The sequence below is a fragment of the Strigops habroptila genome, chromosome 10, assembly GCF_004027225.2.
Source record: "Strigops habroptila isolate Jane chromosome 10, bStrHab1.2.pri, whole genome shotgun sequence".
Classification (NCBI taxonomy): Eukaryota; Metazoa; Chordata; class Aves; order Psittaciformes; family Psittacidae; genus Strigops; species Strigops habroptila.
In genome coordinates, this window is record NC_046359.1 from 32,069,931 (window position 1) to 32,084,150 (window position 14,220).

Below are 14,220 nucleotides of genomic sequence, written 5' to 3' on the forward strand. Positions count from 1 at the left end.
AATCATCTAGCAGAGCTCAAAAGGAAGGAAGGATGCTTTCTACATGGAGGCTGGCCATAGTTCACACAACAGGCATCGCATTTCAGCCTAGGATTAGAGGTCTATTTTCCCCTCAGTGGAACAGAAGGTTCTTTCAAACCAGGAAACGCAGCAGATGAGTCCAAAACAGAAAGCAGCCAGGAACACCCACAGCCAAAGGCTGGCTATTCAGCTAGATGCGAGAACAACCTACGCAGGTGAGAGAAAAGGAGAAGAAAAAGCCAGTTGGGTATTTATTATTCTGTAGGAGTAGTAAGGTTAAGAGCCCTAAATTGGCAGCTTACTAATGAACTGATGTGAGAGGCTGAAGGAAGGCAGGAAAGCTAGTGAGGGGTGGAATAAACCCTCCCTCATTTACCAAAGGATATGCAGAATTGATGTTCTGCATTTAATTGGAACCCAACGTTGTTTTTATAGATGTTTTCAAAAGTGTTTAATATGGAAAATAACTTGTTCAAATATTTGCAGACATTCAGGGGTGTGTATATTGGTAATTGATTTTTTTTTTTTTTTTTTAAGCAAGTTTTTGCTGGTTTGTCTTCAGATCACTGACCTCCCAAACTTAGATTCTGTGTTGGGTCCATTTTAGCTTTTCTCTTTAATTTGCTGTTCGTTCTTTTTCTCTTTTGTGACTAGTTCCTTTTTTCCACTATATAACTCCTACCCTAATAAGGGTAACTCAGTGCTTTCAGGTGCACTTGAGATGTTCCTTAGAACATTCATTTTTTACATTTATATTATTTTTGTCTTTTCCCATAAGTTTCTTCAGTATTTTCTGGCCTCAAATTTGAAGCTTTAAGTGGATTGGAAATGTTTAGCCTATTATGAATGTTATACTAAAGAAATAAGGCTTGAACCGTACAATGGTAATTGCTGTGTTCTGTCTTACAACACCTCCTTCTTGTGGCCCCTAAAGAGTTCTTGTGCTTGACTTTAGGCAGGAATGCTTAATGGGGAAAGAGGAAAAATAGCACGTTTCTGACTTTGGCAGAATTAGTCTTTGGTAACTCTGCTGCACCATGAAAGAAAGGGGAGGAAAAGGCTGAAATCCAGCACAATTGAGTCTCTTGTAGCCCTTCTTTTCCTCCAACCAGTCATTAGAGGCAGCATATCATTTATTCCTAGAATGTGTTAATGCAAAGCTGCTTTTGTCTCAGATAATACATGTTGTTTTCCTTTTGGTGATTCTTGTTTCTCTTGGTTTTGTTTCATGCCTTATGTCTTCAGAAAGGCTTTATTCCTACTTGGGAGCTGATTGAGCTTCTGTGGAACCAACTTGTTCCTAAATTCTGCAATTTAGATGTTGCCAAGAAATTTCTATGAGTCTTTGCCACGGGAAGTTATAAAAAAAAAAAACCACAACCCAACAACACCCCTTGAACGAGCTTCTTAAAAATGGAAAGCATAGCAACCACAGTGAGAAACGTTTAGCAGTCTGGCAGCTGACAGCAGGGCATGCAAGGAATAACAAAATAGTCAATTGAAGAGGGGAAAAGAGATCTTCAAAAGACTTGTGGCCACAGCAGGGTGAAAAACATAACAATCCCATTATCAAGGTTGTTTGGTTTTTTTTTTTTTTGCCCTAACTTCTGCTAATATAACATGTTGAATGATATGCCAGTAATTTAGAACATAAAGCATTCCCTGGCATCCTCTTTAGATGTCTCTATTCAGGCAGGCAAAGTGGGAGAGAAAAGAAACAAACAGTTCTAAGATCAGCATTCAGAATTCAGCAAAAGAGACCAGTTTCCTTGAAGCTCAGCTATCACAATGGTATTAATTCTGCAAATAGGTGACTGATGCATGAAACCGAGGTGACTTTCCCAGTACTGCACAGTGAATCTAAAGAAAAACAAGTAAAGGTTTCTCAAAACAGTGCTGTGTAACGTTCACAATATACCTTTTACTTTTTACTTTGATTCTGTCAGTACTGGATTAATTTCTGGCTGTATTATTGCCTTAGAGTAATTAAGGTATCATTCCTGTTCCAAATTCTGAGCTATTTGTTGTTCTGGTTTTTGGCGGCTTTTTTGCTTTCTACTCTATTCCTTGGGGGTAGGACAGTGATGGTTCTGAGATAGTACATCTAAAGGTTCACTGCAGACTATTATTGAATTCATAGTGGGATTCCATATAATTATGATAACTGTTCATCTTTTTTATGGTATCCATTTGTCTGCCTGGCACTTGTAGGGATATGATAATCAATTCAAATAGAGCATTTATTTGTATGCCTTAAGTATGTCTGTTTTCTGTGAACAGTTTTCAAAATGCATGATGTGTGCAAGATATCCTCTAATATTAAGAAAGATGAGTCCAGTTTATGTTGCTTAGTTACAGAAACAATAAACAGCACAAATTTATTGTCCCTAGTTAGCCATTCAGTGTGGCATGAAAGCACTAGTGAGTGTATCATCATGGCATGTTTACCTCGAGACATGGATTGTTCAAGCCCAGCTTTTAATTGAGTGTAGCTTTTGACCAGATTAGGTACATTTTATTTCTCTATTTAAATGGCCAGTGTGCTCTGTACTCTGCAGTGGCATACTGAAGTCAAAGTATAGTGTTGTTTCTGTCATAGTGGCTGCCATCTTCCTTAAAAAGAAAATGGAAGTAGATGGGGGGGGTCGCTCATGACACCCTGTGGGAAATGTGTGTGTAAGTATCACTGACTTTCAATGAAGCTCCACTAGACCCAATGCTGGTAATGCAAACTTCCACTTCATGCACGTTCCTACCCTGTGAGGAAATGGTGTATCCGTTTTACAGAGAAGCCGGGAGATGCTCTCTGTGGGGCCTTCAGATGCAGGTGAAACCCAGCTTCCTGGATTCCTAGTCCTGGCTTCTAACAGCACCAAGTATTTTAGTGATTCTTTTGTTTCTACCTTGTAGGACGTAGTTTTCTGTGGGGAGTAGGTCAGATTCTAAAATATGCTTGTGATATCTAAAGCTATAAACAGTAGAACAAACACTATGATCATGCTGTGCTATATGAATGGTATGTTAGCCTTGAAAAAGTCTATTTCATATTTTTCAAAAGCCACTGCCCTGACAGGGTCCAGGACTAATATAGTAATTTTGTGTTTCCAGTTATTAAATGTTATTTTTTCCTGTATTGGGTAATGTAAGTGGTGTTTGGTGCTCCTTTGGACTTGGACAATCAATAGCCTTTCATGTCTGTTATCTATCACCATATAATCACAGACTGGTTTGGGTTGGAAGGGACCTTCAAGCTCATCCAGTTCCAACCCCCTGCCATGGGCAGGGATACCTTCCACTAGAGCAGGTTGCTCCAAGCCCGTGTGTCCAACCTGGCCTTGAACACTGCCAGGGATGGGGCAGCCACAGCTTCTCTGGGCAACCTGTGCCAGCACCTCAGCACCCTCCCAGGGAAGAACTTCTTCCTAATGTCTTATCTAAATCTCCCCTCTGGCAGTTTAAATCCATTCCCTCTTGTCCTGTCACTACAGGCCCTTGTAAAAAGTCCCTCTCCCATGGAAGAGCCAAGTCCAATTTGCATGGAGAGTCATGTGTGCTCTGTTTCCACTCAACAGTTTCAGATGCTCAGAGTTGACAATAAGAAGAGGCAGAAGAATATAAAACTCCCAGATACATATATTCCATGGGGTTTGTGGCACTGCAGTTGATGAGACATGCCTTTTTTCCCCCCCCAGCTCTATTAAGCAACTTTTTTTGAGCTGAAACTTGCAGGACAGTTTCCCAAACCATATTAATTGATTTACAATAATTGCAGCAAAATGCACATGGTGTCGTTTTCTCCAGGTGTTTATGTATCTAACATTGTGGAACTCTGTCCTGTTGTCTTGAGCCTACCTCCCACTCAGTAGGATTCTATAGACACTTGGATTTTGTTTTGGTGCTCAAAATGACCCCCATTCTAAATGCCCCACACTACCATACACACACATATCCCTCCACCCCCCCCCCCCCGAAAATTAAAACCATATCATTTGAGGATGAATACAGTTTCCTTGGAGCTTTCATTCTACCTGCTTTCTCTCTTCTGTATGTTCACAAAACAAAGGTGGCTTGTAAAGTTGAGTAATCCTAGAGCATTGAGTAGCTGCTGTTGTTCATATTGTGTGCTTTCATTTACATTGTGCTCAGAAATAAACCCCATTGCAAATATTTGAACTGGAGCTCCCTAAGTTTTGTCAGTAGCCTGTAGTTTGTTTTCCTTGATATATTAATTTTTGGAGCTTGGAAATGAGGCATGTTAGCAAAATGAGAAGCGGACGTCCATGGATTAGTTCAAAACCATCTAGCAGATGCCATAAATAAACCCCAACATGGTAACTCTCAATGGTCACTTTTGCATTTGGATTCTGGGGTAATGTGATGTTGTATGCACCAGGTGGTTCTCAATGAGCATAGAAATTCTAGCGGCTGTTAAAGCAAGTGGATAAAATTGCCTCAGGCTTCGCCTACTCTAAGTCCCATTGCTGTGGTTGCTGACATCAGTAAGTTATCTCCCTCTGACTTCACCATGCAGCATAAAATTGTAGGTCAGCAGCACTTATCCTGAGCCATTTTGGATGATACTAGTCTCCATTTTAATGAATTAACTGCCGTTGGTTGCACTGGGTGATCCAGCTTTCATGAAAATATGAAAATACTCCCTTATGGTAATGTAAAGATTTGTGTGATTCTTTTTTCATTTAACCTGTTTGGAGATGGGATTGATTGAAATTGCATTTAGAAAACTATTTTTTCCTTGTGCCCATATTAAGTAAATAGATGAATTCTTCAGAGCAAGATCATAATGTAGGTGCTCTGAACTCCTAGTTTCTCTTAGATTCTCAAGGAAACCTAGATGGTGAAGATTAGGTGATGTGATTAGGACCTTAAGGATTGTGTTTGGTTTTAATAATGTAAAGTAATTTGAAAGAAATGCTTCACAGTGATTTAAAGGCTTTTAATCACAGTGATTGAAAGGCTGTTGCTAGCAGAGTTAGTTGGTATTCTGAAATATTTGAGTAATGCCATTTCTTCACTCATAGTAAAGAAATCTTTAATGTGGAAAGGGCTGCACTTTGAAAATGGTCTTGAAATCTGGATTCTTTCACATCATGACTTTAAATTCCATGGGATAGGGTCAGTAGAAAAAATGGTAGGGTTTTATTGATATTAATGTTTTCATGTCAACTGCTTAATTTTATATTTGAACTTAATGAACATCTAATATCAACAGTAAATTCCTTGTCTTCTCCTTCACGTTTTCTCAGCGTCATTCACACATCCATACACTGCTGATTTATTAATATGGTTTCATTGGCTGATCAGCTGCTTTTTTTGTTGTTGAAGGCACCTGCCAGGATGACTGTAGGTCTGTAGTGAATTCTTAATACATTTCTAGAATCCATTGCATAGTAGGGCAATAAATTATATATGTGATATGTCTTTGGGACACATGAATTAATTTTGCTTGTGCTCAAATCTGCCCACAGACCATGTTAAAGAGTGCTGAGCTTAGGTTAATATTTGCTCTCTCTTAGCTGGACTTACTTGTTAAGGCTCAGCACTGTGATATTATAAGTTACCCAGCATGTGTTGGCCTAGACGGTAGCAAAAGGAGCTCCTACCTTGATTGGAAAAAGATATGTATGTCTTCCCTTTCTCTGCTGGAAAACAAATTTATTCTGGAACCATACTTAAGAGGAAAGAATACAGTAAATAGAAGACAAATTGAAGGTGCTCTTAATAGCACAGTATAATTCCTTTAGGGCTGGCAATTTCATGTGCAGGAAAATATTGTTGTTGCTCAGGTATGAGGGGGAGTGCGAGAGTACATACTTTACTACCAGGGGCAGCCCAATAGATGCTAGGAAAGCATATAGTGGTATAAGGATACCAACTGGTAGGTTGTGAAGGATAAGGTTTGAATATGACTCAGTTACGTTCACTTAACTAATTGTGGATCCACATCTCTGTTGGAGGGAGAATGTAGTGACTTAATATTAAAGAACAGTTTTTCCCTCATATAGTGTATATTAAGCTACTCAAAGAGCTGTTGATGAGTTAAGAAAACTGTCGTCAATATCCCTGTCTATCAGGTCCATGAAAGATATTGTTTCCGAGTTGATAAATGACTTCAAAGCCTACAGAGCTGTGCTAGAAATCAAGGAAAGCTCCTTTGTCTGCTCAGGTTTTCTAACATAGCTAGTAACTACTAATTTTATTATTTGGTCAACCAGCTTCATTAATATCAGACAATTTGAATTTTTCCATAAACAAGAGATTATTTTTGTACATTTACTTGTCCTGGTACTTACCTTTGTTTGGTAAGCAATTGAAGAGTATTTGCTCATGTTCTTTGTTGCCTTAATTACTTTCATTGTCAACAGCATGATTTAATTCTAATGAGAGCTCATTTGTTCCTTTTTTAAAATCATATCCTCCAGTCTCCGTTTAACACTTTTCAGTCTATTGTAGAAAGGTTCCCCCCTGTAACCCTTTCAAATGAGATGGAAGCTCTCCAAAATCCCTCTTGCTGTAGAAGGTGGCCAATGTTTCATGAGACCAGCTATCTCTAAGTAATATTGCCTGCCGGGTGACTGGCTTCCTGCTGCATTCTTCTGCCCTTTGGCTTTTCTCACTCTAAAGACAGAAAGTCACCCCAATGAGAGATCACTTGCATGTGCTTATTCTGCGGTACTCTTCTAAATTCCTATGTGTAATCTGCAATCTCTGAAGTGTTCCAGAACTATTTGAAAATACAGATATGGTACCTTATTCTTTAAGATTACAGTTAGTCCAATTCTAGTCACTTCTGGTGTCTTCACTTGAAGAAGGCAACACATGTTATATGCCTCTCTGTGGCAGTGTATCACTTCTGCTGTCAAGAATCTGAAGCCAGGTTTTTTGTCCTCTTTGGAGACCCAGCTCCAGTGGGAACAGCAGTATTTGTACTGAACTTTGAAATATAAGGGAGAAAGGGGCTTTTTTAATACATTAGAATAATTCTGCCATGGCTTATGATGCAATTTTCTGGGTGAATAATGACATAATTTGAGAGAACACAATTCCTGCAGTAAAAAATTGTTGATCTATCAATCATCTCATTAGTGTTCTGTTATCTTTAAACATATTTTTTCAATAGCAGTCATCACTTTTGGGGTATGCCGTCTTAGATTGTGTCTGCTGGTGTTTTGATTTCTAACAATGGCACAGTTCTGCAGTGCATCTCCCGTGTCTTTTACTTAGTGTGTGTTGGAGTGGGTTTCATTTGTGTTCAAACTAAGCTTCAGAGGAACTGAATCCGGCGGATGTACCCAAAGTACTCATTAAGCGCTTTCCATCCTGTAATAGGGTTACAAGGTCAAAACCAGAGGTTGTTCCCCTGAACAGCTTCAGACTACGTTGTATAGTTGGAACACTGGATCAAGGGCCAGGCGTGATCTGTATCTGCATCTGTAGATGAAGAAGCCTCAACACAAACTGCTCTGGTTTGCTGAGCTGTTGCTTTTGCTCCAAATTGCTTTCTAATGTAGGCTTAACCTTAGAAACAGAGAAATTTTTAGCTTGTCTCCATGCATTCGTATTCAACCCTTGAGTGGTATTTTAGCTTAATTTTATAATTTATTGAATAATAAAAAATATTGACAAAATACTTGTGCACACCTCAGCTACTGGGGAGCTTCATTTAAGCAGTCCGTGTATCCTGGACAACATAAATAGCAACGATCTTAGAATATCCCAATAAAGACTAGAACCCTGGGAAATGGTTGTATCATGACAGGCTTCTCTGGGCAGAGTAAACATGTGATTTGAAGCAGCAATATTTGCTGTGGAGGTCAATTGGATTTAAAACTAATATTATCTTTCATTTTTATCAGAAAAGTCTTCAGGGAAAATATGTAAGTGGGTTTATTTTTTGTCCAATTGAACTGCTCAAAGATGGTCCTGTTTTTGTCTGGTTTGATCAGTATGATACTAGTTTCCCTATTTTATAGCTTCATGAATGCCATGGATGCTACTATTTGTCAGCCCCAAGGACAAACTGAAAAGATGTTAAATCATAAAGTATCTGACCTTGGGACATTTTCTGTAAATGGACAGAAGAGTTAAGACAGTGACAAAGGGTTTAGAGGGAGAAATCATCTAATACTTCTCTAACATAGCAGAATGGCTGTGCGAAGAGGGATTTTAAGCATTCAAGGCCATGCAAACTAATTTGTGACCGATAGTATAAATAATGTGCAGATTCTTTCAGATTGTTTGAATTAATTCTAGGGATATTTTTAGAGCAACTTTGGTTTAATGAAAACTATTATTAAATCATTAGTCAGTGGAAATAGTTATTTAATTTTGTGTGTATGTTAATTATCATATTCATATACCATCACGGTTATCCTTTAAATAACATATTGATTCAGGGTTATATCTGTTTGGTTAAAATGGTCAAGTTCATCTCAGTAACTTCTCTGCTTTGCTTTCAGGTCGTGTATAAAAATAATGATGTCAGGTTGGAGTTATCTCGACTTGCCAAGCAAGGAGATCCTAAAATGAAGATTCACGGGGTTGTAGCATTTAAATGTGAGAATGTTGCAACCTTAGATCCAATCACATTTGAAACACCAGAGTCTTTCATCTCTTTGCCAAAGTGGAATGCCAAGAAAACAGGCTCGATATCATTTGACTTCCGTACAACTGAGCCAAATGGCCTGATCCTATTCAGTCATGGAAAACCCAGGCACCAAAAAGATGCCAAACACCCACAGATGGTGAAGGTTGACTTTTTTGCCATTGAAATGCTTGATGGCCACCTCTACCTGCTGTTAGACATGGGATCAGGTACTATAAAAATAAAAGCCTTGCAGAAGAAGGTGAATGATGGTGAATGGTACCATGTGGATTTTCAACGGGATGGACGGTCAGGTAAGCTTCTTTTTTAATATTCAGGATGGTTTTTCATGTTGTATCTGAGAAAATACCAGGTGTATATTATATTGCCATCATTAGAGTTCTGAATCATCTGACAAATAAGGGAAAAGTAAGAAGTCATTACCGTCAGGTACCAAAATACCGTGACTTGCAGAGTAAAATATCTTGTATTAAAATTTGTCGGGTAATCAGGTACTTAATCTTGCAAGTAAGTGTGCTGTGTACTTCAAAAACAAACAGTAATCTCCCTCCATGCTTGCTTCCACCAAATAGCTGAACTGGCAAGTTACAAGAATAAAAACAAAAAATTGTTACTGAAAGTAGTCCCCAACATAGGGAATAGGTGGTTCTCAGAAAAAACGCAGAAGTCCCAATCATGTCAGCAGATCTCAGCATAATTAAATGATATTGCTAACGAATGGCTAACAACACACATTAGCAGAAATGGAAATGAGTGACTCTCTGTATTTTGTCAGTATGAGGTCGTATTCTGTAGAAGGGTAAAAGTAAAGAAGTCATAAACTTCTCCTAATGCTTCTGAAATCTTACAGTATACAATGCATTTAACTAGTGAACCAGTCCTTGTGTTTCAGCTGCCTCTGATCTTGAGTATATATCCTTCAGCAAATAATATACTTTCATTAAAGGACAAATCTGTTCAAAGGTATCTTTCCTTTTATGCCAGGATTTGGGAGTTGGGGAAGGAATGTGCTGAGTCTGTAACTCAGCCTGTCCAAAGAATTTTCTGATTAATATCAGTATCCAATCTGGAGTGTTGACAAATGTAAACTCTTCTTTTAGATTTTGTGGGGTTTTCCTCACTTCATTCTGTCTGGTGACTCCTTTTCCATGGCTTGCACTTGTAATTCTGAAACTTCACCTCTAAAAAGTTGTTGGATTATGACTGACTTTCTTACTACCCACAAATTAGATTTCAGATCAAGAGAATCTTAAGTGCAGATTTCAATCAAATCCATGCTGAAAGTCAGACGAAATTCAATTGATGGGTCTGCCCTATGATTATGAAAAATAATAATTTGATTTGTGCAGCTTCAAATTCTAACTGTAAAGAGTCTGATTTTCTGATCATATGTCAGTTGCTTATTTATATTTCTTGAGGTTAAAAAACCCAACAAACCAATCCCACCCTCCCCCCCCCAAAAAACCACCTCCAAAAATACACGCACAAAAAAAACCCCAAACAAACAAAAAAAACCCAAACCCCCAAACAACAAAACACACAACTTCTCAGAATCCTCAACTGTGACTGAATATCCAGTGGTTGTATTTATACTACGATATTAATTTCAGGCTTCCTCCTTAAGTGCTGTTTCAGTGATTCATATGAGGTAGTAAATCCTGTAATAATCATGCCTGTGGGACTCCACTGAAAGCAAAGTTTACTCTTACATCGAAAGTCAACACAACTATAAAGAACTGAATGCGTAGCAATTATTTACATTTGAAGATATCTTCTGAACTTTCATTGCTTCACAAAAACTAGCTCACAAGTGGAATTAAGAAAGTTTAGGGTACACTTTATTTAGCATCACAGACTGGTTTGGATTGGAAGGGACCTTTAAAGCTCATCCAGTTCCAACCCCCTGCCACGGGCAGGGACACCTTCCACTAGAGCAGGTTGCTCCAAGCCCCTGTGTCCAACCTGGCCTTGAACACTGCCAGGGATGGGGCAGCCACAGCTTCTCTGGGCACCCTGTGCCAGCACCTCAGCACCCTCACAGGGAAGAACTTCTTCCTAATGTCTCATCTAGATCTCCCCTCTGTCAGTTTAAAGCCATTCCCCCTTGTCTTTAAAACTATTGGTAGACATTAGCAAGAATGTGGACTAATTGTAGGAAGCAATACATACCTGGTGATCAGGACTGCATACTATTTTTAAGTAGAATTATGGGTAGTCATATGTCCATGAGTGTTCAAGTGTTGAAGGACAGGTTGGATGGGGCTTGGAGCAAGTTGGTCTAGGGGAAGGTGTCCCTGCCCATGGCAGGGGTTTGGAAGTAGATGAGCATGAAGGTCCCTTCCAACCCAATCCAGTCTGTTTCTGTATATAAAAGGAAAACTAATCCATCTGGTGGATCACCTATGGTCAAGATGGGTGAACTTTATTTACCCTCTCACTCTTAAAAACTGACCATAGTACCTATTTGCCATAAACCATTGAACTATTACTGGGAATAGTTACTATGTAGAGGCATATAGATTGGCAAACTCCTTTTATTCCTTTTTTTTTTTTTTTTTTTAGCTGAAAAATAAACCAACCATCAAAGATTTTCTGTGATTTTTAATACATATAATAATACTTCACAGTAGAAGTACCACTAACAGTGGCAATGCTGTCATTTTTCTTAATGAGGATATTGGCTGAGTAGTATCTTTAACCAAGTAAAATGACTGCCTTGCCATTGAAGTAAACAATGAACTGTATGTTCCTGTTTTCTTTGGATTGGAACAGGAAGTACTGATGTGTAATGTTTAGATTATTTCTTCATGACTTTTGCATGGTAGTCTGTTATGTCTTTTGCCATGAATAATAAAATCCACTTTATTATTCCAGGAAGCTTTCTCATTTATTTTCTCTAGCCAAAACCAAACATTCTGAAAATCATATGGATGTGATCATTTCTACTTGCTTACCTTCATAATTTTTCTACAAGTGAATGAATATGCCTTGCATTATAAAAAATACTGACTTTCCTGAGACTTTCTGGTTGCTGCTGACAGAATTCCTATCAAGTATAAATGAAGAGATTCTCCTATTAATAAGTAGCTCAATTTTAGTAGTGATTGTTTTTTCTTTTTTATTTTAAAGTGAAATTTGTTGTCTAGCAACTTTTTGCACCCACCCTTCAAATCCAATGCAGAGTGGTTCCTTCAGAGAATAGAAAGCTGTGACATTTCTCAAGGAGTTTTGCTGATTTTCTTGACTTTTGTATTAGCTGGATCAGCAAGTACTCAATTTATTTTTCATTCTTTGCTCTCTTTAACTCTCAGTCACAGGGAGCATCCACTCTAAACTACTGACTTCGTCAATGCCCATCTGGGACTGTGGTGGGGGATGTGTAAGGAACGAGAGCACATTTTTAAATTGTGCTAATCCAGGCCTCATTCACTAGTAATTCTGCAGATCCCTTCAGATTCTGGGAGATACAAGCAAGAGGGAAAAGATGGTGTCTTTTAACTTCATTTTGCCAAAGGAACTTTGGACCTATTACAGAACTGTAGGGTTTTTTGTTTTATAGGAACTTTTGACCTATTATAGAAGTTTTTCACCCTAGATTCACATCCATTCCACCTGTAAGACCTTCTTTGGGTACTACCTTACCTAAAAAGCAGATCTTTGAGAAGGAACTCCTGAGGCCTTATTTCCCACTGTTAAGTAAAGAAAGATTTCAAACCTTCTCCGCTGGTCCGTGTTCTTGCTAGGTATGCAGCAGAGGAAAGGGGACGCATGTTCTCCAGCATGTTCTCTGTCTTTTTTGCTAAGTATACAGCAGAGTACACAACCTGGCACCAACCACTGTGTCCTGTCATGAGCTGAGTTTCCCTTCCAGTATTTGTGCTCATCCTGAATTCCTGCTTCAGAGCTGCTTCGTGTGTGCCCTGTCTTGGCCACGGGCTGTATGCTGTGTTCACAGTCCTCATCACAGCTATTATATTTTGCTTTAGCGCACAAGATAGAGGTTGTTGGTCTCTTCTGCCAGGTAACAAGTGACAGGTCAAGAGGAAACGGCTTCAAGCTGCGCCAGGGGATGTTTAGATTGGATATTAGGAACAATTTCTTCCTTGAAAGGGTGACCAGGCATTGGAACAGGCTGCCCAGGGCAGTGGTGGAGTCACCGTCCCTGGAAGTGTTCACAAACTGTGTAGACGAGGCCCTCAGTGACACGGGTTAGTGGTGGCCTTGGCAGTGCTGGGGTTGGACTTGGTGATCTTAAAGGCCTTTTCCAACCTAGTTGATTCTATGAAGATGTAAAGTGTGTTTAGAATACCTTGCTCTGAGTTTTCACTGTTAATAAGCGAATGTTTCACATGCACAAAAAGCAACTAAATAGGTTACATAAGGTAAGCATAGAGATCAGAATAGTTGTAGCAGCTGCTATGATCTTCAGTTTCAACTGATCAGAATTGAGACAAGGTTTTGAAATATGTTGTAAATTCTTATACACAGACTTATGTAAAAGTAAATTCTTGAGATAATGAATATGATTGGAGAGGCTCATTGACTTATGCCTAAGGGAAATATTTGTCTGTCTGCTTTTAACAGTACTGCCAAATATGCAGTATAAGAATTGAAAGAAAATCCAAACGAAATCCAAAATAAAACCAATCATGAAGCAGCTGTAAAGGTCTTTGCTCACAGTGTGTCTTGTAACACAGCAAAGTTAGGTTTAATAACTCTTTTCTGAGACTTGAGATTGTTTAAAGTGTTGTTAAATTGTTCACCATATTCAAGGATAACCTTCCAAGTGCTTTCAAACTAAACCGCCATTTATCCTTTGGAAATAATCATTACACAGGGAAGTCAGAGAGGAAACTGACTGTTAGTGTCAACCTCAATTGTCTATGGCAGTGTAAAACAATGTATCACAATGTATTCGTAGGTAGGTAACACTTCAGGGCTGAGAAGTCACAAGAATTTTGAACTGAAGTTAGAGTTTCAACTTAAATACCAGAAATCAGAGTATGTAATTAGAGCTTAACTATCATCATTATCTCACTGTATGTAGTGCTTTGTCGGTATCTGTTACATGCATTATTGTTGCAGGTTCTTTTTTTACCTGCGCGCTTCTGTATGCTCCTTCCCCCATCTTTTCAATCTTGTAAGTACTGCCAGTTTTACACGTTCCTATTTCAACAAATGTTAATAGTCTCCATATTTGAGGTGATGAATTTATATTGGATTTTAAGGAAAATTCTTCCAGGGAAAGTGTTAGTGCCTTCTAATCAGTTATCCTTTAAGTCAGTAATTCCTTCTGAAAATCTTATTTTCTTTAGTTTTTCTCAAACTCTTCCACCAGTACATAAAGATGCTTCTGAATGTTTAAATTTCACTTTGCTCTCATGTGCAATACTGTAGAATCAGACCAGCCATAGGTCATTTTAGGACCCCTAAATTTATATCCAGTTTCTGGAGGTAAGAAATACTACCTGTTTTTAGAGTCTAAAGCTAGATCATGAATTCCTAGACTAAATAAATCACCCCACACCTCCTTGTCCTTTGTCTTCACTTTTTTCTTCTTTCTTCTTTCATGCTGG

General features: G+C 38.6%; 1 protein-coding gene across 35 annotated transcripts in view; it reads left to right on the forward strand.

Annotated features, from left to right (window-relative positions):
- NRXN1 (neurexin 1) overlaps window positions 1-14,220 on the forward strand; it is a 676,494-nt gene that overhangs the window by 247,564 nt on the left and 414,710 nt on the right. For all 35 annotated transcript variants that reach the window (XM_030499078.1, XM_030499116.1, XM_030499117.1 and 32 more), the window contains one exon: window positions 8,499-8,937. In XM_030499078.1, the coding sequence (XP_030354938.1) occupies window positions 8,499-8,937 (439 nt within the window). The remainder of the gene's footprint in view (window positions 1-8,498; window positions 8,938-14,220) is intronic.